This window comes from Wyeomyia smithii, chromosome 1 (genome assembly GCF_029784165.1).
Source record: "Wyeomyia smithii strain HCP4-BCI-WySm-NY-G18 chromosome 1, ASM2978416v1, whole genome shotgun sequence".
Taxonomy (NCBI): Eukaryota; Metazoa; Arthropoda; class Insecta; order Diptera; family Culicidae; genus Wyeomyia; species Wyeomyia smithii.
Window position 1 is genome coordinate 114247317 of NC_073694.1, and position 25667 is coordinate 114272983.

General features: G+C 39.4%; 1 protein-coding gene and 1 long non-coding RNA gene across 5 annotated transcripts in view; one reads left to right on the forward strand and one right to left on the reverse strand.

Annotated features, from left to right (window-relative positions):
* Positions 1 to 20779, reverse strand: part of LOC129733861 (uncharacterized) — a 263164-nt gene extending 242385 nt beyond the window's left edge. For all 4 annotated transcript variants that reach the window (XM_055695424.1, XM_055695423.1, XM_055695421.1 and 1 more), the window contains exons 1-2: positions 20647 to 20779; positions 20488 to 20596 (exon numbers count right to left, since the gene is read on the reverse strand). Coding sequence is in view for 2 of the 4 variants with exons in the window: in XM_055695421.1 (XP_055551396.1) it covers positions 20488 to 20596; positions 20647 to 20688 (151 nt within the window). In the remaining 2 variants the exon portion in view is untranslated. The remainder of the gene's footprint in view (positions 1 to 20487; positions 20597 to 20646) is intronic.
* LOC129733862 (uncharacterized) lies at positions 9780 to 16985 on the forward strand. Its single transcript, XR_008729733.1, has 3 exons — positions 9780 to 10062; positions 10189 to 10467; positions 16641 to 16985. It is a non-coding gene; the product is annotated as an uncharacterized LOC129733862 (long non-coding RNA).
* Positions 20780 to 25667: the final 4888 nt, after the last annotated feature.

The window sequence follows — 25667 nt, forward strand, 5'->3', positions numbered from 1 at the left end:
GATAAGTCACTACGTTGCACTTGACTGTTTTGAAAACAAGTGAACGGTACGGAAGCATCGAATGCAACAACAGAAAGCTAAAATTTTATCGATCTCAACCAGCTGTAACAAAGGTCAACAATACTTCTGGGTGCTCATAAGCTGTCAAAAGATTCAGTGGGCATCACCTTACAAAATGAGACTATGCAAAGCATGGTTAATGAACTTTTGCTTTTTTGACTTTTGATCAGGTTTTTACTTGATTTACTCCTATGTGCGACGTCTTGGCAAAATGATCTGACGACTTTCGGCAACCAGCATTTTTTTGCTGAATCCAAAGTTGCCGAGTGAACTCGGATGATTTTTTGCCGAGCTCGAGATCCAGTTTTAAATGTGTACCTATCAAGACTCTATTTGCAGAGAGTTATTACGAGTTTACGCAGCGGGAAGCTTCAATTATTTAGATTTTTTTCACTAGACGGTAGATTCAAACTAAGAAAATGCAATTTTAACATGCTATGTACTTACCATCTCTTGTAAAAACATAATCTCAAATTAAAAACGAAACCGGATCTCATATATTTTCTATTTCATATGTATTCTCTTGACAGTAACTAGTCTACTAGATGCTGCATAAACTTTCTAACCAGCTGCATTGTTATTGACGTCAAGAACAACCATTTTACGCAAATATCGCATGAAAAACATAAAATGGCTAAAAATTGAATCTATCATCATTTTCCTAGTTCTAAACTTCAAGTCCAGAAGTCGCACGGTCGTTTTTAATTTGGTGTTAAATCGTCAATTCTACATACAGAATAACGCTGCAATAGACTATTTCACCGAATCTCTTTAACCTCACTTTTCTGACAGTTAGTGGTAACTTTATTTACGTTTTGGACTTTGTGCTTTTTTCTGGTGGAACAATCGTGTGCGTAATGGAAATGCTGCTCAATTTACAATTGTTCTTAGTGTACTGGTACATCACGCACAACATTATAAGGGTATTTTGGCTACAATTGAAATGATCTACTATAGTTGAAAATTAAACTGCATCGCCCGAATGTAAACAAAGTTACCAGTCAAACTCAAATGCGTGACGTCACCGTGCAATAGTCTATAGGCAGCGAAGGAAAAAATCACCTCTAGCGATTAATGAATACATATAAAGCAAGTCTAATAGCGAATTTTTTTATTCCACTGTGTGCGGGCAAAACTGCCGAGGAATAATAAAACGTCATTGCCATTAAGGACGCAAGTAAGAAAGAGATGCCAGATAATTGTTTACGAACTTAGCACGTGAAGCTGACAAATTTTACAGTGCGCTTCGGGCAGCACGGCAGGTCAAAACTGGGTCAAAATCGAGCGAATAAAGAAGGGTTTTGACAGCAGGTAGTGCGCTTTCAGGTCAAAACGAGGTGAGCTGGTGGAATAAAGAAATTCGCTATAAGATGCGTTGATATCGTCGTCACGTCAGTATGCGAAAAACAAAGTATCGGTGCTGGTGCACTCTCTTTGCTTTCCTCTTCACGATATATTTCCATTCATTAGTGTACACCACAATAAGTGGGTCTCAATGTATAGGGTAACGGGGGTATTTTGGCCAGCTTTGGGAAGTGTTCGCACAGTTCATTAAAAACAAACACAATTTTCCAACATAAATACCTACTCTATTATACCATTGTTAAAAGCTAAGTTAATATAAACCGTTCAACAATGCAATATATTGAGAAATATCCTAGAAATATCAAAATTTCTACGAAGTACTAAAAACATATTTTGGTCCACCAAATTTTTACTTTGGCCAACCTTTATATCTACAGACTTGTATGGAAATAATTCGGACTAATTATATTTAAGATCATCATCGGTATTTTTAGAGCAAAAATAGTGGGTTTGAGGAGAACATCCTTCTGCTGTGAATTTTTGTAAATTTTAGGCAACTAAAAATGAAATGATTTGGCTTATTGCGGTTTGATAGGGATTTTCATCCAATTTCATATCATTAAATGTGATAAATTAAGAAGTAATTACCTGTAAATTGTCACAAGCTGCTTCTTTGTTCACGTGCAACGGCCGAACGGTAATCAAGGGAGATGTCAAAACTTGGCATGGCCAAAACATGTTTGCTTCAGAAAGAGGCAAACATATTTCGGCCATGTGTTTAACCACTTTTTCAACTTTTTCCAAATTTTTTATCCTCGCTGCCGACTACGAGCTGAAACTAAATCTAACTTAAAGCTAGAATGTTTTGCATTAAAAGCACTGATTTGTTGTTTGATGGTTTTCCATCGCCATAGGTAAGCAGCATATTGAATATGTTCCGCTGCTGGGCCAAGATATTACGGACTGGCATATTGGGTTGTCTCCCTCGGGACCTGGAAGTACCGTGCGGGTCTATTTGCTGTTTCCGGATCCGGGGTCTCAACGTGTTCTTGTCGTTTGGTTCGATGTAGGCGGAAGGGAATAGGATTAAACTGGGGCGTGGATGGATTTCAGGAAAACGTATATAAGGGACATGTAGGATAGGTCACGGCTCGCCAAGACATCACGAACAGGAACAGCCGGCTGCCTACTTTCGGCCTGCAGGGAAGCTATAAATTTAGACCTGGCGTCACGGTGTACAGGGCATGACCAAACCACATGCTCTATGTCGTGATAACCCTCACCACAGGCACAGATACCACTTTTCCCGAGCCCAACACGACGGAGATGCGCGTCAAATCTATAGTGATTGGACATAAGCCGGGACATCACGCAAATGAAATCCCGACCTACATCCAACCCCTTGAACCACGGGTTCGTCGATACTTTGGGGATTATGGAATGTAACCACCTTCCCAATTCCCCTCTGGTCCAAGCATTTTGCCAACTGATGATCGTATTCTGACGTACAAGTGCGAAAAATTCATTAAAAGCAATTGGTCTTTCATAAATATCACCGTTTGTTGCGCCCACCTTAGCCAAAGAGTCCGCTTTCTCATTGCCTGGTATCGAGCAGTGAGAAGGGACTCACGCTAAGGTAATCTGAAACGATTTTTCGGATAAAGCACTCAGATGTTCCCGTATTTCCCCCAGGAAATACGGAGAGTGCTTAACATCTTTCATCGATCGGAGAGCCTCAATGGAACTGAGACTGTCCGTAAAGATGAAATAATGGTCCGTGGGCATTTTTTCGATAATCCCTAGGGTGTACTTAATTGCAGCCAATTCTGCGACGAAAACAGAAGCAGGATTATGGAGCTTATGGGAGACGGTTAAATTGTTATTGAAAATACCGAAGCCAGTGGACCCATCATGAAGTGATCCGTCAGTGTAGAACATATTGTTGCAGTTGATGTTTCGATATTTATTGGAAAAAATTTTGGGGATCTGCTGCACGCGTAAATAATCCGGGATTCCACGAGTTTCTTCTATCATGGATGTATCGAAAAACACAGTAGAATCAGAAGTATTAGATAAGTCGACACGATTTGGAATATTCGAAGAAGGGTTAATATTTTGGGACATGTGATGGAAATACAATGTCATAAAACGGGTTTGAGAATTAAGTTCGATTAACCTTTCAAAATTTTCAATCACGGGACGGTTCAAGACCTCACATTTGATAAGAATACGAGAAGACAGGCTCCAAAAGCGGTTTTTCAATGGTAGTACTCCAGCTAAGACCTCCAAACTCATCGTATGGGTCGATTGCATGCAACCTAAGGCGATACGCAAACAATGATATTGTATTCGCTCCAGTTTGATCAAATGTGTGTTTGCTGCGGAGCGGAAGCAGAAACACCCGTATTCAATAACAGACAATATCGTTGTTTGGTAAAGCCTTATAAGGTCTCCTGGATGGGCTCTCCACCATTGTCCGGTTATTGTACGAAGAAAATTCACTCTTTGTTGACATTTTTTCATCAGATACCTCACGTGACAACCCCAGGTGCCTTTAGAGTCGAACCAGATACCAAGATATTTGTGTACCAAAACCTGAGAAATCGTTTTACCCATTAATTGTGTTAGAAGCTGAGCAGGTTCATGCTTCCTAGAAAAAACTACTATCTCAGTCTTCTCCGGAGAGAATTCGATACCTAGCTGTAAAGCCCAAGCAGACAAATTGTCCAAGGTATCTTGCAATGGTCCTTGCAAATCGGCAGCTTTGGCTCCTGTAACAGAGATTACACTGTCGTCTGCAAGTTGTCTTATCGTGCATGAATTTGCCAGACATTCGTCGATGTCATTTACATAAAAGTTGTAAAGAAGGGGGCTTAAACATGAGCCCTGGGGAAGACCCATGTAGCTAATGCGAAAAGTTGCCAAATCGCCGTGCGTAAAATGCATGTGCTTTTCGGACAACAAATTGTGCAAAAAATTGTTTGAAATTTGAGAAAATCCTTGTCGGTGAAGTTTGCCCGAAAGAATGTCAATAGAAACGGAATCAAAAGCCCCCTTAATGTCCAAGAACGCAGACGCCATTTGTTTTTTGCGAGCATACGCCAGCTGAATATCTGTTGAAAGCAGCGCAAGACAATCATTCGTCCCTTTGGCACGGCGGAAGCCAAATTGAGTATCCGATAGTAGGCCATTTGATCGACCCAATGGTCTAAACGACGGAGTATCATTTTTTCCATCAATTTCCGGATACAGGATAGCATTGCAATCGGCCTATAAGAGTTGTGATCAGAAGCTGGTTTCCCTGGTTTTTGGATGGCGATCACCTTCACTTGCCTCCAATTCTGCGGTACAATGTTGTGCTCCAGGAACTTATTGAACAAGTTCAACAAGCGCCTCTTGGCATTGCCGGGTAGATTCTTCAACAAGTTGAATTTGGTTCTATCTAACCCAGGCGCGTTATTGTTACAGGACAGGAGGGCAACTGGAAATTCTGCCATCGTAAAAGGTGATTCTATCGCGTCGTGACCCGGAGGCGCATCACGAACAATATTTTGCTCAGGAACAGAGTCCGGACATACTTTCCTGGCAAAATCAAATATCCACCTACTTGAAGACTCCTCGCTTTCGTTGACCGTTACGCGATTCCGCATTCTTCGGGCTGTGGTATCAAGCTCCAAATACCGTAAATAGTCGCCAGGTATACCTCCCTTCTGGTAGGCCAAAAACGCGTCGGATCTTTGCGTGTAGACATCGGAGCACTCTTGGTCCCACCACGGAGTGGGAGGCCGTTCTTTAATCGTTACGCCGGGATATTTCTTCGTTTGGGCTTGCAATGCGGCGTCGAGAATCAAGCCCGCGAGGAGGTTGTATTCTTCAAGTGGTGGATGATGTCGAATCGAATCGACCGCTTTTGAAATCATTTCCTCGTATAACTTCCAATCGACATTCCGTGTGAGGTCATACGGAATGTCAACTGGTCGCATGCGAGTTGACCCGTTATTAATTGAAATAAGAATAGGGAAATGGTCGCTACCGTGAGGATCGAGGATTACCTTCCATGTGCAATCCAACCGTAGCGACGTCGAACATAAGGATAGATCCAAAGCGCTTGGGCGCGCTGGAGGTTTCGGGATACGTGTCATTTCGCCGTTGTTTAAAATAGTCATGTCGAAGTCATCGCAAAGGTTATAGATTAAAGAGGAGCGGTTATCATTGTAAGGGGAACCCCAAGCCACGCTATGAGAGTTGAAGTCTCCCAAAATCAAACGTGGCGAGGGAAGAAGTTCTATTAAATCAAAGAGCAGCCGTTGCCCAACCTGTGCTCTGGGAGGAATATATATTGAGGCAATACAAAGCTCTTTACCTTGTATTGTCATTTGACATGCGACAACTTCGATGCCTGGAATCGAGGGGAGGTTAATACGATAGAAAGAATAGCACTTTTTAATCCCTAAAAGTACTCCTCCATATGGGGTGTCTCGATCAAGGCGAATAATATTAAAATCATGGAAGTTGAGATCAATATTTGAAGTAAGCCAAGTTTCACAAAGGGAAAATGCATCGCATTTGTTTTTATTTATCAAAACTTTAAACGAATCAATTTTTGGTAAAATACTTCTACAATTCCACTGTAAGACAGAGATAGAATCCTTCATATACGCAGTTGAATTAGGCATCGAAGGATACAATCGCTGCAAGGAGGGGCCATTGGGCAGTCAACTGCTTCAAAAATGATCTAACTGTTGGGAGACATGCTGTAAGAAAATTTTTAATTGGATCGGGTACATTGAAAGTTTCAAAAATCCAGTCCACAATGTCAGAAAATTTCACTAATCCAGAGTTTGTTTCATCAACTGGATGTGCAAAAGGAACAACTGGGGTTTTAGATGTTCCTGGCAGTGCTGGGAACTCCTTCTGGGACTTTAAATTTGCAAGCCCAGGAGGAGTTTGCTTCGGTTTTTCCGCAGCACTGTTTGGTTTGCTTGAAACTTTCATTTCACTTTGAGAAATCTTAGGACCTTTTCTGGGAAGTTTAGGAGAGGAAATATTTTTCCTCTTTCTAGACTCCCCGGGATTGGCGTAAGATGTTCCCGCTGGTGAATCGTCAGAATCGGTTTCATCAGAGGACAACAGATCATAAGGGTTTGATGTAATGGGAGAAGTGGTAACGGTCTTCTTCAGCATCTCAGCGTAAGAACGCTTCTAACGCTCTTTGAGAGACCTCTTTATTTTATCCCTGCGCTGCATGTACACCGCACATGTCGAGAGCTCATGCTGACTCTCCCCACAGTGAATGCATTTTTCAGCATTTTTACTGCAGGAATCATCCGCATGATTCTCCCCACACTTGCCACAACGTGCCTTATTGCAGCAGTAGGCGGTGGTGTGGCCTAACTGCTTACATTTCAGGCAGTTCATGACGCGAGGCACATATAATCGCACAGGGAGACGAACCCGGTGGATCGAGACGTGGCTTGGTAGCGCTGACCCGGCGAACGTAACTCGAAACGAGTCTGACGGGGTGTATACTGTTTTGCCACCGATGATCGATGCTGACCGCAATTGCTTGCAGTCGAGCACCTTTACATCGGGACAGGTTTTGTTTTTCAAGCACCCTTTGGCACTTGCCAGTATACACTCGACGGACAGACTCGAATCGGTTATGACACCGTCGATCTCCACGTCTCGTGCGGGTATGTAAACGCGATACTCGCGTGTGAAGAGCTCAGAGCAAGCTATATCGTTGGCCTCTTTCAGGTTACTGACCACGACACGGAGCTTGTTAGGCCGGACCTTGGAAATTTCGGTCACGCCCTTGTACTCCTTCGTCAGGTCTTTAGAAATCTGCAAGAGGTTCAACTGTTTCGATTTCGGTCCCGCCTTTGGCCGAAAAAAGACAGCATAGCTGCCCTGGGCTCCGTCTGGGTAAAGCCTGAGGCGAGGGGGGACTGAAGAATGAACAGGGGAGGGGGTAACAGAAGGGTCAGGGTCAGAGGGGTTCGGGGATGGTGGCGCGGGAGGCGAGGGATCTACATCCATCCCGCTAAGTCTAGCGCACTAGCGCCGACAAGAGCACGTACCTTTTTACTTCTCCCTCTCAGTAAGGTTGGTTGTCCGATCGTTCGAAGTTGCAGCCGTTACAGCCAGCAGCACCAATACAACAGCACCAAACAGCCACCAGCAGCGAGCCAGATGTGAGATCACTCCACACAGCGATACAACTCACTGTCAACTGATGGCTTCTTCTTTTTCCTCTTTTGTGTCTCGTCCACTGCTGTAGCACAATTCAGCCAGCAGCCAAATCGGCTTACGCACCAGCTGGTAGTCACGATGCGAAACAGTTGCATAAAGGCGCGACCTTGAACCCGGATTTATTTAACTCGACCAGGCAAACAATGCCAACACTTGTTCACACGTCTTTTGTTTTATGAATTGTATACACTATAACTAGCATCGAATACATTATGTTTCATTAGGGTGGTTCATTTATTCGACATAGGGTGGTTCATAATATTGTGAAAAATGAGTATGAAAAAAAGCACTTCGGTTCGTTTGATTGGTGTGACGTCTTCGACAAAGTTGTAGACAATAATTCTGTCTTTCCAAAAAATTACTTTCAAACAATTTTTTGATTATTTAATTTAAGAAAAATTAAAAAATAATTATTCAGAAGGGCTTATTTTTTAAAAACTTGATTTTTTCAATACAACCTACAAAAGATTACCAAAACAATGAAACCAGTCCGGTCATTTAGAAATCAAGAAAAATAAGTTATCATTTTTTGAAAAAAAAAAAATATTTTTTGAAAAAAAGATATATATTTTTAATTTTTTTAAGGCTTTCTTTTGGAAGGACAAAATATTATTTAAAACTTTGCCGAAGACACTATGCCGTTTCGACTGTAGACATATTTTTAATTTCCAATAGAGCACTCTATGAGGAAATAAGAATATTTCTACAGTCAAAACGGTTTATTTGATTGCCATAGTGTATCTGGCAAAGTTGTAAATAATAACTTTGTTCTTTCAAAATAAAATGTACTCTGTGAAAAAAAAATTATAACTTTTTTTTTTCTGATTTCTCCATGGCCGGTTTTGTTGTTCAGGTAAACTTTCGTAGTTTTTATACAAAAATCAGTTTTTTTAAATGGGCTGTTTTGGATAATTAATTTAAACTTTCTTTTATTTTTTTTCAAAATATTAATGATTTGTTTTTAGAGTGTATATATATATATATTTTTTTGAAAACATAACTATTATCTACAACTTTACAACTCACACCGCGCAAATGAACCGTGTTGGCTCTAAAAATATTTGTAATCATCAATACCTATCCGAAATAGCATTTTCAATAGCTTTTCAAAAATGAGTTGTGTTTCAAAATATTAAACCAATAGCACAACATGGCATCTTTTGCCTATAAAAACGTTTATGCAAAGTTTCAGCCCATGGGCACGTTCACTGATAACTTATTTTTCTTGATTTCTAAATGATCGGACTGGTTTCATTGTTTTGGTAATCTTTTGTAGGTTTTATTGAAAAAATCAAGTTTTTAAAAAATACGCCCTTTTGAATAATTAATTTTTAATTTTTCTTAAATTAAATAATCAAATAATTTTTTGAAAGTAATTTTTTTGAAAAGACAGAATTATTATCTACAACTTTGTCGAAGACGTCACACCAATCAAACGAACCGAAGTGCTTTTTTTTATACTCATTTTTCACAATATTTTGAACCACCCCCCTATGCCGAATAAATGAATCACCCTAATGAAACATAATGTATTTGATGCTAGTTATAGTGTATATCATTATACAAGCTGTTTCAAGAGACTAGTGATCAATTTCAAAAGATAAATTCTAAAAATTTTGAGCTCCGCCTTCCACAATTGAAAAAACGACTAAGTCCCAGAGAGTAGATTTTTGCAAAAAAAAAAAAAATCAGATGACACCAATTCTCGACGTTTCATGCTTTTTTAGGTCATTTGGCATCAAAAAAAATTTTTCGAAAACCGAAATTTCACGTACCCCTTGGGTGATTTTTCGGTTTTCAAAAGAGGCAAACTTCAATCGCTTTGCGCCACGCCATTTTAAGTCCGATTGAGCTGAAATTTTGGACAGGGTGTTTTTTCGAGCAGGTGAACATTTTGTACAGGGGTTTTTTTTTTAATTCGAGATGACCATTTTGGCTGGCACCCTACTTTTCAGCAATAGGACAAGAAAAAAAGAATATATGTGACTAATCCTTCGTTGCGCCTTAAGTAATCGGTTCTCACTCGTGAGACAAAATCAAAGACACTTGTAATATACATACAATTCGATAAAGAATAGTGAGAAGTGTAACCGTTAGGTATAAGCATAAATGTCAAACCCTGCCATAATGGTCAGCTATGTATGTTGCTGAGGTTTGCTGATAGCTGAATAAACAGCAATCGATCTCTCTGGTTTTGATCGTCAACGTGAACAGACGCGTTTTTATAAACCGAAATCCCCGAGTAATTTCATCTTTAACATTGGCGACGAGGATAAATCATTCCAATTCGTAAAGTGACGCGTGTTGTGCGAGAAGTACAGGCCGAAATTTTTTGCTACAGAGTTGTGTACGGGCGTTGTTTTGGCAGTTTCGTTAGCGTTGGACGAGCGCCGAGAGGGCGAAGTTTTTTTTTGCCGGATTGGTGGATTTGGAAAAACTAGCACGGTAAGTGGATTTGCTAGAGAGCCTTTGAAAAATATTGCAATTCAATAAGGAGCTATTGGAGACATTTTGAATCGTGGCTTTGTGGTAATTTTTCTTTTGTTTTATTTCCTTTTGTCTGTTACAAAGCCGGTTGTAAGGCAACGCTTACAGAATCGGCGTGCGCTAAACTGAGGCTTAGCTTAAGCTGAATTGAGCTACATTTAGCTGATTGGAGTTTAGATTATTTGAGAGATACGAGTGGCCATTTACGACGTCGTGCATTGAAAAGTTGGATAGATCGTTGCAGTTGGATAAATAGCGGTTGAATATTGCCGGACAGCTGCTGTTGGCGTCTTTAACGATTGTGCGGAATACGGAAGTCCTTCAGCAATGGCGTAATGAGGACCATCGACCTATACGTTGCAGGTACGTCTTTTTCAAATTATATCGAGCGACTTGAATATTTTTTTTTCATGTAATAATATTGCGCAAGAAAAAAAGAAAGATATTTTCATGAGTTTTTCTGGGATGCATGTTTCCGAAGAGCTTAAATTGCTCCACCCAGGAATAGATTTAAAAACTCTTACATATGAGGCTATCACGAAAAAGCTAAAAGAACGCTATGATAAAGTGGAGTCAGATACTGTGTTGAGACTCAAGTTTAGGTCTAGGAAACAGGGTGAAGCAGAATCTGGTGAAAATTTTGTGCTTGCTGTGAAACTTCTCGCAGAGCAATGCGATTTTGGAGAGTTTCGCGAATCAGCAATTAGGGATCAATTGTTATTTGGCGTGAATGATAAGCGCTTGCAAGAGAAGCTTCTAGAGGTGGACAATTTGACTTTAAGAGTTGCTGAAAGGATGATAAAGAATAAAGAGGTAGTGATGTCGGCTACTAACGCTTTAAATTCGGAATATAATCCTCACGTTAATTCTGTGCGGAGTCGTTTAGGAAATCCAGAACCACAGGATCTTAACTACAGAAGTCGTAATGAATATAGAGGCAGGAATAGGGAGAGCCAATGCAACTTTAGAGCCAATGACAGACGTGACAGAAGACGATCGCGCTCAGGACATAGAAACTCTAGCCTTGGAAGGTATGCTAATTTCAGCTGCCATTTTTGTAACCGGAGAGGCCACATCCAGAAAAATTGTTACCGTTTCAAAAATCAGAGAAAGGGATCTGTGAAATTCATCGCAGAGTCGTCTAGTTCAGATAATATGCATGATTATTTTAAGAGACTGAGGGAAGACTATAACAGCGATAGTGATTCTCCAGGTGATTATCACTGTCTTATGATAAAATCGGTAAATAGGATTAGCGAACCTTGTTTCCTAGAGGCTAATGTTGAGAGTAGGTCGATAAAAATGGAAGTGGATAGTGGCTCATCAGTCTCTGTAATAGGAAAATTTGATTTTTATAAACATTTGACTAATGTTCCTTTGAGGAATAATATGCGAAAATTAGTGGTGGTAAATGGGTCAACGTTAGAGATTTTGGAAAGTGCTTTTGTGAAGGTCTCAATAAACAATAGAGAAGCTTTGATGGAGCTTATTGTCCTGAAAAGTTCTCATCAGTCTACGCCATTGATGGGAAGAGACTGGCTAGATATGTTTTTTAATGGATGGAGGCAGCTTTTTTCAAATACTTTCTCATTGAATTCTATTGTCCAAAAAAATTGTGCTGAAGTGGCTCTGGAAAATATTAAAACAAATTATAAAAACCTTTTTGACAAGGATATGTCCACTCCTATTGTCGGTTTCGAAGCTGATTTGGTGCTTCGTGAAAACACACCAATATTTAAAAAGGCGTATCAAGTACCCTATCGCCTGAAGGAGAAGGTTGATAATTATTTAATACAGCTAGAAAAGGATAAAATTATATCACCCATAAAAACCAGTCTTTGGGCCTCACCTGTTGTAGTCGTAATCAAAAAGAATGACACCATTAGGCTTGTCATAGACTGTAAAGTTTCTATCAATAAGGTACTTATACCCAATACATATCCTTTGCCTACTGCTCAGGATTTGTTTGCATCCTTGTCAAACTGCAACTGCTTTTGCTCATTAGATTTGTCCAATGCTTATACTCAACTAAACTTATCCTAGAAATCACGAAAGTTCGTCGTTATAAATACAACAAAAGGGCTTTTTACATATAATAGGCTTGCTCAAGGCGCTTCTTCGAGCGCTGCAATTTTCCAGCAAATAATGGACACAATTTCAAAAGGACTTGACTTCGTTTACTGTTATTTGGACGACGTGTTAATAGCTGGGAAAGACTTCGAGGAGTGCCATAAAAAACTTTTATTAGTTTTGGACAGATTGAAAAATGCTAACATAAAGGTTAACTTTGACAAATGTAAATTTTTCGTAAGTGAACTGTTGTATTTGGGACACATTATTTCTGGAAATGGTCTCAAACCAAACCCGGATAAAGTTGCAACAATCCAACAATCTAAAATACCCGAAAATGTAGCTCAATTGAAAGCTCTCCTGGGTCTTATAAACTATTGTGGTAAATTTCTTTCTAATTTATCTACCTATATGTCCATTGTATAGTTTATTGACGAAAGATACTAAATATGTGTGGAGTCGTTCATGTGACAAAGCCTTCAACGAATGTAAAATACAGTTGCTCAATGCTAGTATCCTAGTTTTGTACGATCCAAAAAAGCCAATCGTAACCTGTACTGATGCTTCTTCTTCTGGGTTGGGAGGAGTATTAGCGCACGTTATAGACGGAGCGGAAAGGCCTGTAGCTTTTACTTCCTTCTCATTAAATACAGCACAGAAGGCATGTCCAATTCTACATATAGAGGCCCTTGCAATAGTTTCAACGATAAAGAAATTTCATAAATATCTGTACGGTCAAAAATTTACAGTCTTCACTGACCATAAGCCGCTTTTAGGCATATTTGGAAAATCGGGGCGCAATGCAACTTTTGTAACTAGGTTGCAACGTTACATTATGGAACTGTCCATTTATAACTTTGAAATCTTGTACAGACCATCTGACAAGATGGGCAGAGCTGACTTCTGCTCCCGATTTCCACTTAACAATGAGGTCCCACAATCCGTTGAAACGCATACCTTGCACAGCCTAAACTTTTCACCAGAACTTCCTTTAAACGCTTCTGTGGTTGCCAGAGAAACTGAGGTTGATTAATATCTTCAGCAAATACTCTATTTTACAAAACACTGTTGGCCGAAAAGATTGGACAAAAGTTACAGAGTTATTTATTCCCAAGTCCAAGAATTAGAAATAATAGATGGGTGTTTAGTTCTCCGGAGCCGTGTAGTGATACCATTTTCGCTACAAAATAAAATGTTAAAACTACTACACGCAAACCATGTGGGCATTATAAAGATGAAGCAGTTAGCCAGAAGGCACATTTACTGGTTCGGTATTAACAAAGATATCGAAAACCATGTAAAAAATTGCGAAGTGTGTGCTAAGATAACTTCTGTGTCAGGGCAACATATCACATATGAATGGACACCAACTATCCGTCCTTTTAGCAGGATCCATGCGGTTTTTTTTTACCATGAGAGAAACGTCTTTTTGCTTATTGTGGACAGTTTTTCGAAATGGTTAGAAGTAATATGAATGAAATATGGCACTGACGCAGAAAAGGTAATTAAAAATACAAAGTTTTTTTGCTCGTTTTGGTCTTCCGGATGTTGTCGTGACGGACAATGGACCACCGTTCAATTCCCAATCATTTATTTCTTATCTTGAAAGACAAGGCGTCAAAGTGATGAAAAGTCCACCCTACCACCCACAAAGTAACGGCCAAGCAGAACGTTTAGTACGAGTAGCGAAAGAAGTTTTAAAAAAAATTTTACTTGATCCCGACATAAGAAGTTTGAGTCTCTAAGATAAAATAAAATAATTTTCTGTTTAACTACCGTAACACTTGTCTAACAGATGGAGGAGATTTCCCGTCTGGGAGAGTACTGTGCTACAAACCGAAAACGCTTTTAGATTTGACTAACCCAAGAAAAAGTTTTAAAAAAATGATTAAACAGCCACTAATTGACGAGAAAAATGACCAGGTACATTTTGAAGATACAAGGGCTGACCCATTCAATAAATTAGTCTCAGGAGATAAGGTTTATTACAACACTTAAAAGTGAATGTAATGTCCAACTAATCGTTAAATTTTGTTGACCAATATTAAAATGATAAAAAAGCAAAAAATTCTCAGAGAAAAAATGTTCCGTTTTTGGCAACTGAAAATCGAGGAGCGTGTTGCCAAAAACGGAACATACCTGTAACCAATAAAAGTATATTTTCGAGAAAATCATAGAAGAAAACATAAAAAAGTGTCATTGTACTAAGAAAGTTCAAATTTTCTTTTTGTCATTTTTTAAATAACACTTTAATAACAATAAACATGATTCACGGGCAACTATACATGAAAATGTTGCATTCGTTGTTTGCAATGTTACTACACTGGAACTATACGTGCGCTTCGCAGCTGTTCGTGTTTGCAATCCGAGCTACACTAGAACTAGTTATTTCCTTAGCTATTTTGTACGCGAGTGAAACAGAGTATAGTTTGTTGTTGTTGTTGTGTTTTAAGTTTTTTATGGTTAAGACTATAGTTTGAAACAGCAACAAATACAAATGCTGTCAAATGTCGTATATAATATCAGCTGAGTGTAATTTCAACTGCAGAACTGCGTCGCAAAAACGAAATCGGCATGAGAACTATGTGCAACAATGTTGGCGGCAGCGCACAGAACTATTTCGTTTAAGCATCAGGATGTAACAATCGCCCTGAACGCTCACGGCGATCGAAAACTTGCCTCTCGCAATAATCGCAATGAACGCGCTCGGGTAGTGAGGAACAAATGCAGTGAGCAACGTTTGTTCGGCTTGTACGAAATAGCAACCCATTGAAGAATGAGAAAGTCTAAAGGAAAGAAAAAACAAAATAGGTTCTCTACACATCGTGCATGGTATACTCTCGCACACGAATAGATTGTCTCAGTCATGCGACGTTGCTGCAGCAGTGGTGAGTGCGATACGCAATGAACTTTTCGTCGCTGCAAGAATCAGCAACCTTGTGCTCAGGCGACATGAATTTCTCCTGTTGCTATCCTTTCTTCCCCTAACGACCGGCATATGAAAACACAAACGCAACGAGCGAATCGCTTCTCAGAGCTGATGTAGTCTAGTCATGTGTTTGTTTTCTTCCAGAAACCTATTGGCCCTGACACATGTAAAAAAGATTTTTAAGGCTGTTCGCACCTACGCGAATTCTCATATGCAATTGTCAATTTATGTGTAAAAACAAAAGCAAAAATATTTCCCTCCTTCACTTTCGCAAGTAAAAACCAAACCAATATCAACAGAGTCATTAGGGCCAATGCGCCATATCATCATTTGATTATGGGTTGAGAGGATTCATGTTTTGTCGCGGTCTGTACACTTCATGAAGGGCACATGTGATGAATAAACGACAATTACATCATATTTGTTTCGTTTCCATCACTGGCAATAGATGTGATGAATAAACTCTTCTGACATTGGGTCAGAGATACCAGATGGAATCCGTGTGCACATTTCTAAAAAGTTTCAGATGTTTACAAATTTTTCTAGGAGCTGTGAATGACCAAATAACTACATATCTAATAAATAACTCGTCCGAAGGAAACCCTTAAAAAACCTCAAAAATTTATGTTATTGTATACAGTTATACCAAAATTTAACCAAGTTTGTTACTGTAAATACATTAAATTTACATACATATCTTTAACCAGAATAAAAAACTTTGTTTTAGTATTTTCAAAAATTAAATAGGGAGGTTATTATGTGTCTTAAAAGCACATTTGCGAACACTTTTCCCATACATTTGGAGGTCACTAACATTTTGCATGGTAGAACTATCAACAACATCCATGAACAAAATACATTTTCTGTTCTCTTCGCGTGCTACAGGATACTTCTTTTAATAGAGTGTTTCGGGAGATTTATTTCGGATGTTTTTCCTTTTCTAACCATCTTTCCCATTTTAACAGTTGCCATCTAGCATTGTATCAACAACCGTGAATCATCACGAATAAAACTTCACAATGAAGGAATATAATTCCCACCATACACGCATATATCTAGAGCCGGATTTACGATTGTGGGGGCCCGGGGCCCAATTTTAAGTGGTGGCCCCAAACAAAATAAAACCTTTTTTTCAAAAAACATTTATTTGTTATTGAAAACTTACCGAATATTTGTAAGAAATTTTCCTTACGAGTTTTTTTTTGCAGAGAACTTAATAATTAAATAATCAACATTCAACTCCTTCAGTATATCGTACTCGCAACTTAACAATGCTAAGTTTCATAGTCTTCATAGTCGTACGCAATCTATTTTTATTCAGTTTCATCTTCGAAAACGACCTTTCCGCAGTTGCGTTCGAGATCATTAGACTCAAATAAATCCGCAACGCAATTTTAATGTTTTCAAATACATTTCGCATATTTTTGTTCACAATCACATTGTATAAATGTAATTCGAAAAAACTGTTCTCTGGGCTCTGAAATTGCTCAGCAAACGAAACAAGCTTGACTAACTCGTTTCCCAATCCATTTTCCAGATCATCCGGATAGGCAGCTACAAGTTTTTCAGCAGAAAGCTCCAGTTCAGAAGGTTTAGTGTTGATGTCGGACAAAAAACCAAACTAGTTGGGCGCTTTTCGTTCATCGAGAGCATCAATCAGTTTATCAATCGCTGGTAGAATGCCTTTATTCTTGAATTTCTCCTCTGTAGAAATCTGTGTCGATGCGGTTATCATCTTAACACCAACGAGGTTGAGCCGAACGTTTGGTACTCGTACACCAACCACCTCGTATTTTTCATTCCTCGACAATTGACTTATAGCTATATTTATATTCCAAGAGAATCCAAGGTGAACTCTAATGAATGTTATTGTGATATTGGCGCTTGCGAAAAAATAACCGGTAATCCTAAACATACAGTATTAAAAACACGAAGATGACTTTCAAACGAAAATATAAAATTATTAGTTTGATCAGCGCAGACTTTTAGTTTTAATCATTTAGAAATTCTATGGAAGATTGGGAAAGTCTAGGTTGCAAAGCATCATCCGAAGAATAAAACAGACTTATGGAACGTCGGACAGGCAGCGTGAAATGCTAGTTCAGCTTCTACTCGTGAAAACCTGGTGGTAAACATACCCGGAAGATTGAATATGGCTTCACAAAACAAAGGACAAGCCACAAAATTTTGAAAGTGAGTTTTGTAACGTTAGAGGTCACTTTGCTAACAATATGTAGAGAAATAAAGCAAATTTGGATTGTTTTGTATATATATTTCAATAGTGTATTTATTTTTGTCGCCACTTTAAAAACACTAACTCACGCAAAAAAATTCGGAATCACCGACAAAGAAATCTCTACAGTTATTTCTCCTTTCTTCTTTCAAAAAGAGTGTCTGCAGATCTTAATGACGTAACATAACATCATACAACAATTAAAATCACTGCGCAAATACGAAAAATCATCCAACACTGCAAGTGTATTTATTTTTTTCTCCATGACTGTATAATTGTTTGCCACTCTCCAATTTTAACATGGGGCAAACACGGGCAAACAACAACCATGATGTCAAATAAATTTGATCATTATGTCAGAAGGTCAAATATTTGACCATTAGACAAAGAGTGTACTACAGGCTTTAGGTCTACACTTAAGGCTCTAATACCAGGGGGGATCTATCTGTCAAACATCGTGTAACCATCATATTCGGCAACATGGCGTTTGTTTCAGTTTTTGTTCTTTTTGGTCATGAAATTGATCGATGTGAAATATCATAGATTGAAACGTTTTTTTATCAAAACTCGAGAAACTGTGGAAAACCTTCATGAATGTGTTGTGTAGTGATTTTTCCCCATTATTGTTCATTTACATATATCATGGACCATGGACGCACACATATATAAAATTTGACAGCAGTGAATCCCCTCTGAATCCCGCTCACTCTGGGCTACTCAGCAGCTGAGTTGAATTTTAATCATTTTTTTCAGTTGTTCGAAGACGTCAAAAAATGAGTAGAATTAAATTGATCATGGCGGCAAATTTACTCAAAATTGGGTAACTGGTGCTTGCGTGTTGTTAATAACTTTTTTTGCAATTAAAAGCAAACAGCAAACCAAGCAAACCGTCTGAAAAACGAAGGAAATAGAAATGTTTGAAATTAGCTGTTATCGGTAGGTAATTCATAATTTGAAATAATTGACTGCAACTAATGCCAATTATTCTTTTTCACCAGGACTCGTTGGTTGGATATACGGCGGATAAATTCAAAGGTCTCCCGTGTCCTGGCGAACAAATTAAAATAAAATTCATTCAAAATGCAAAGTATAATAATATCGAGTCAATAATGATTTTTCCGAAATTCCCTCATTGAAGCTTAAAAGTACTCATTTTTGAGTCGAAAATGAGTAACTTTTACGCATCGCGCATCAGGTATAATATGGGTAATATTTACTCAATTTTTATAACATTCGGTGGAACTCAAAAATGAGTAAAACAACTTCTACTCAATTTTGAATATTGTCCTTTTACAAAAAAATTAGAATGCATGGTATTTTTAAGAAAAAGAAGAAGCAACACCCGCAACTGACAGACATCTCAAACACTGGTAAAAAAGTTCTGTAAGGAATAGCACTCGATACACGTTCAACTGGGGATAGTGAAATGTTCGTAACTGAAATACAAAAATATCTGAATAAGTTTTATTCTCTACACCTCATTAGTTAATTAGTCTTTTTATTTGTTTCTTAGGTTTTCGTTTGTCCTGATCGAGCAAAGAATATCATATTCATCATCAAAAGCATGTACGATTTATTGCCATCAGCGATGGGCAACATTCCGCCTATTTTTAGACCGGTTAGTGAATATGATACGACAACATCGGGTACGGGTTTGTTAAAGTTCGCATGCTTTTGGTGATTTGATGTATTTATCACAACAATGCCATGACTATGTCTATAAAGCTCAATTTTGAAGATGCAGGAGACAGACATAGAAACGATGCGCTGTACACTTTTGCGGTACTGGAAAACATTTATGTTATCTCAGGAAACAAATTTTCAAAAAAAAAAGTCTTTCTGAAGCATAGGAATTCTCAAGCTGGAACCAACAGAAGTTATGGGGAAGCTAGGCATTCGAATTTCGTTTAGCGGAAGGGTTCAGAAGCTTCGGCTTTTCGAAAAATGTCCTCAATGGTAAAAATAAATTAAAGCTGAGAGAGTTCCCAGCTGAAAAATATATAAATATTTTTTTTTTACATCAAAAGATCAAAATAATGGTCGCAGTGGTCCAAATCTTACAAAAAAAACACTAGATTTTAACGTTTATTGCATCTCTAAGAAATTTGGCATCACAATTTTTTTTAACGAACATTTTTTCATTGGTAAGAAGGTATAATTTTACCCGCATGACTTCCCGAAGTCCGATTGTGCTGAAATTTAGAATAGTGACTCTTTTCGAGAAGACGACACTCTTGAGCCGTACCTCTAAATCTCTGAACGAAATTCAGAGGTCTTTTTCCCATATATCTCATCGACACATTTTTATGTTGAGGTTTTAACCGGCGGTCATTCACCAGTCAGTGAAAACTATGTTATATTGCATATTGTTTCAGCAACATCAAATAATGGATTATAACTAGTTTATTCGTAGAACATTCTGATTGCAAACCATATCAATGCGGCTCTGCTGCATAGTCGAGGGCAAGGAATCAAGGGGGCTTCATGCTATTCAATTTCAATTGAAGTAAATTAAGAGTGCATACGCTTTGACAAACAAGTTCATGAGTCGCATTTTTATCGGTGCTGTCTGAGATTGTCATTTTCGGTTGTCAGTTAGAGCGCAAAATTCTAATTTTGTCTGATATCACAATACATACGGTTTTAGCGAAACTGATTAGGTTTTGACTCAGTTTTGGGTTATCCAGAGTGAGCGTGTAATACACTCTTTGACCAAGCGTCAAATATTTGTCACTTTTTGACAGATAAAAATTTGGTCAAAGATAATTGTTTGTCACACTCCAATTTTTACATGGGGCAAACAACAACCATGGTGTCAAATAAATTTGACCATTATATCAGAAGGTCAAATATTTTACCATTAGACAGAGTGTAATACCTTTAAGCCTGTAGTACACTCTTTGACTGAGCGTCAAATATATGTCACTCTCCAATTTTAACATGGGGCAAACAACAACCATGATGTCAAATAAATTTGACCATTATGTCAGAAAGTCAAATATTTGACCATTAGACAGAGTGTTCTACAGGCTTTAGAAACACGAAAATGAGGTTAGTTTTGGGAAATGTTTAGTCTTATCTTTATGGTTTTGATAAGTTTTATATACCTGTTTTCACAATTCAACAAAATAGCTTTACATTTTAAACGTACCTTGTGATTTTTTTGAAGAAAAAATATTTTTCTCCGGAATAATCATTTTATTCCGCCAGTGAAATTCGGCATGTTCTCTATATTTCTCATCATGGTAGCATACAAGTGGCTAAAATTATGAATATTAGAACAAACACGCAAAAAAATTATTTGATTTACCTTCATTACAAAAAGAAAAAGAAATAACATTTGCAAAATCATTATAAACTATCATATATCAACAATTAACAGTTATATTCGCGGTTGCACACGGTATTGTGAGTAGGGACGTTGCAATACCTCCGATTCATATAGGATTGGTCGATCTTGAATCGATCTACGAAAGATCGATCATTTCAGCCCCGATTCTCGATTTTCTTGATCTATTTTTCAGCCCTGGAAAAATCAAAGAGATCGCTTTTTCTGATCCGATTTTTTCGATCTTTTTTTTTTTTTTTCTTCACATAACATTTATTTGACACGGCACAAATACAATTTAATGTTTAACGGCGCCAATTATATCTGATGACTTAAAAACTAAAGCAAATTTTTTATCCTCGCTGCCGACTACGAGCTGAAATTAAGTCTAACTTAAAACTAGCATGGGATTTCCAATCAGTGTTTTGTTGTTCAATGGTCGTCTGATAATCGTCGAATGGCATGTATGGATTCGTTCTGCTGAGCCACGATGTCGTGAGTTGGGACAGAGGCTCGTAGTCCTTGGGTCCTGGTTCTGTTGTGCGGGGTCTGGTTGCTGGTTTTGTGCTTAAGGTTCAAACGTGTTCTTGTCGTTTTGTTGGGTGTAGACGGAGGGGAACGGGACTAGACTGGGGCGTGGATGGATTTCAGGAAAACGTATATAAGGGACATGTAGGATAGGTCACGGCTCGCCAAGACATCACGAACAGGAACAGCCGGCTGTCTACCCTCGGCCTGCAGGGAAGCTATTAATTTAGACCTGGCGTCACGGTGTACAGGGCATGACCAAACCACATGCTCTATGTCGTGATAACCTTCACCACAGGCACAGATACCACTTTCCCCGAGCCCAACACGACGGAGGAGCGCGTCAAATCTATAGTGATTGGACATAAGCCGGGACATCACGCAAATGAAATCCCGACCTACATCCAACCCCTTGAACCACGGGTTCGTCGATACTTTGGGGATTATGGAATGTAACCACCTTCCCAATTCCCCTCTGGTCCAAGCATTTTGCCAACTGATGATCGTATTCTGACGTACAAGTGCGAAAAATTCATTAAAGGCAATTGGTCTTTCATAAATATCACCGTTTGTTGCGCCCACCTTAGCCAAAGAGTCCGCTTTCTCATTACCCGGTATCGAGCAGTGAGAAGGGACCCACGCTAAGGTAATCTGAGTAGATTTTTCGGATAAAGCACTCAGATGTTCCCGTATTTTCCCCAGGAAATACGGAGAGTGCTTAACATCTTTCATCGATCGGAGAGCCTCAATGGAACTGAGACTGTCCGTAAAGATGAAATAATGGTCCGTGGGCATTTTTTCGATAATCCCTAGGGTGTACTGAATTGCAGCTAATTCTGCGACGTAAACAGAAGCAGGATTATCGAGCTTATGGGAGACGGTTAAATTGTTATTGAAGATACCGAAGCCAGTGGACCCATCAAGAAGTGATCCGTCAGTGTAGTACATATTGTCGCAGTTGATGTTTCGATATTTATTGGAAAAAATTTTAGGGATCTGCTGCACGCGTAAATGATCCGGGATTCCACGAGTTTCTTCTATCATGGATGTATCGAAAAACACAGTAGAATCAGAAGTATTTGATAAGTCGACACGATTTGGAATATTCGAAGAAGGGTTAATATTTTGGGACATGTGATTGAAATACAATGTCATAAAACGGGTTTGAGAATTAAGTTCGATTAACCTTTCAAAATTTTCAATCACGGGACGGTTCAAGACCTCACATTTGATTAGAATACGAGAAGACAGGCTCCAGAAGCGGTTTTTCAATGGTAGTACTCCAGCTAAAACCTCCAAACTCATCGTATGGGTCGACTGCATGCAACCTAAGGCGATACGCAAACAACGATATTGTATTCGCTCCAGTTTGATCAAATGTGTGTTTGCTGCGGAGCGGAAGCAGAAACACCCGTATTCAATAACAGACAATATCGTTGTTTGGTAAAGCCTTATAAGGTCTCCTGGATGGGCTCCCCACCATTGTCCGGTTATTGTACGAAGAAAATTCACTCTTTGTTGACATTTTTTCATCAGATACCTCACGTGACAACCCCAGGTGCCTTTAGAGTCGAACCAGACACCAAGATATTTGTGTACCAAAACCTGAGAAATCGTTTTACCCATTAATTGTGTTTGAAGCTGAGCAGGTTCATGCTTCCTAGAAAAAACTACTATCTCAGTCTTCTCCGGAGAGAATTCGATACCTAGCTGTAAAGCCCAAGCAGACAAATTGTCCAAGGTATCTTGCAATGGTCCTTGCAAATCGGCAGCTTTGGCTCCTGTAACAGAGATTACACTGTCGTCTGCAAGTTGTCTTATCGTGCATGAATTTGCCAGACATTCGTCGATGTCATTTACATAAAAGTTGTAAAGAAGGGGGCTTAAACATGAGCCCTGGGGAAGACCCATGTAGCTAATGCGAAAAGTTGCCAAATCGCCATGCGTAAAATGCATGTGCTTTTCGGACAACAAGTTGTGCAAAAAATTGTTCAAAATTGGAGAAAATCCTTGTCGGTGAAGTTTACCCGAAAGAATGTCAATAGAAACGGAATCAAAAGCCCCCTTAATGTCCAAGAACGCAGACGCCATTTGTTCTTTACGAGCATACGCCAGCTGAATATCTGTTGAAAGCAACGCAAGACAATCATTCGTCCCTTTGGCACGGCGGAAGCCAAATTGAGTTTCTGATAGTAGACCATTTGATTCGACCCAGTGGTCTAAACGACGGAGTATCATTTTTTCCATCAATTTCCGGATACAGGATAGCATTGCAATCGGCCTATAAGAGTTGTGATTAGAAGCTGGTTTCCCTGGTTTTTGGATGGCGATCACCTTCACTTGCCTCCAATCCTGCGGTACAATGTTTTGCTCCAGGAACTTATTGAACAAGTTCAACAAGCGCCTCTTGGCATTGCCGGGTAGATTCTTCAACAAGTTGAATTTGATTCTATCTAATCCAGGCGCGTTATTGTTACAGGACAGGAGGGCAACTGAAAGTTCTGCCATCGTAAAAGGTGATTCTATCGCGTCGTGGCCCGGAGACGCATCGCGAACAATATTTTGCTCAGGAACAGAGTCCGGACATACTTTCCTGGCAAAATCAAATATCCACCTACTTGAAGACTCCTCGCTTTCGTTGACCGTTACGCGATTCCGCATTCTTCGGGCTGTGTTCCAAAGAGTGCTCATCGATGTCTCCCTCGACGTCTCGTTCACGAACCGACGCCAATATCCACGTTTCTTTGCTTTAGCCAAGCTTTTAAGCTTGGTATCAAGCTCCGAATACCGTAAATAGTCGCCAGGTATACCTCCCGTCTGGTAGGCCTTAAACGCGTCGGATCTTTGCGTGTAGACATCGGAGCACTCTTGGTCCCACCACGGAGTGGGAGGCCGTTCTTTGATCGTTACGCCGGGATATTTCTTCGTTTGGGCTTGCAACGCGGCGTCGAGAATCAAGCCCGCGAGGAGGTTGTATTCTTCAAGTGGTGAATGATGTTGAATCGACTCGACCGCTTTTGAAATCATTTCCTCGTATAACTTCCAATCGACATTTCGTGTGAGGTCATACGGAATGTCAACTGGTCGCATGCGAGTTGACCCGTTAGTAATTGAAATAAGAATAGGCAGATGGTCGCTACCGTGAGGATCGAGGATTACCTTCCATGTGCAATCCAACCGTAGCGACGTCGAACATAAGGATAGATCCAAAGCGCTTGGGCGCGCTGGAGGTTTCGGGATACGTGTCATTTCACCGTTGTTTAAAATAGTCATGTCGAAGTCATCGCAAAGGTTATAGATTAAAGAGGAGCGGTTATCATTGTATGGGGAACCCCAAGCCACGCCATGAGAGTTGAAGTCTCCCAAAATCAAACGTGGCGAGGGAAGAAGTTCTATTAAATCAAAGAGCAGCCGTTGCCCAACCTGTGCTCTGGGGGGAATATATATTGAGGCAATACAAAGCTCTTTACCTTGTATTGTCATTTGACATGCGACAACTTCGATGCCTGGAATCGAGGGGAGGTTAATACGATAGAAAGAATAGCACTTTTTAATCCCTAAAAGTACTCCTCCATATGGGGTGTCTCGATCAAGGCGAATAATATTAAAATCATGGAAGTTGAGATCAATATTTGAAGTAAGCCAAGTTTCACAAAGGGAAAATGCATCGCATTTGTTTTTATTTATCAAAACTTTAAACGAATCAATTTTTGGTAAAATACTTCTACAATTCCACTGTAAGACAGAGATAGAATCCTTCATATACGCAGTTGAATTAGGCATCGAAGGATACAATCGCTGCAAGGAGAGGCCATTGGGCAGTCAACTGCTTCAAAAATGATCTAACTGTTGGGAGGAATGCTGTAAGAAAAATTTTAATTGGATCGGGTACATTGAAAGTTTCAAAAATCCAGTCCACAATGTCAGAAAATTTCACTAATCCAGAGTTTGTTTCATCAACTGGGAGTGTAAAAGGAGCAACTGGGGTTTTAGATGTTCCTGGCAGTGCTGGGAACTCCTTCTGGGACTTTAAATTTGCCAGCCCAGGAGGAGTTTGCTTCGGTTTTTCCGCAGCACTGTTTGGTTTGTTTGTAACCTTCATTTCACTTTGAGAAATCTTAGGACCTTTTCTGGGAAGTTTAGGAGAGGAAACACTTTTCCTCTTTCTAGACTCCCCAGGATTGGCGTAAGATGCTCCCGCTGGTGAATCGTCAGAATCGGTTTCCTCAGAGGGCAACAGATCGAAGGGGTTCGAAGTAACGGGAGAAGTGGTAACGGTCTTCTTCAGCATGTCAGCGTAGGAACGCTTTGAACGCTCTTTGAGAGACCGTTTTATTTTATCCCTGCGCTGCATGTACACCGCACATGTCGAGAGCTCATGCAGATTTTCTCCGCAGTGAATACACTTTTCAGCGTTAACACTGCAAGAATCTTCCGCATGAGACTCCCCACACTTGCCACAACGTGCCTTATTG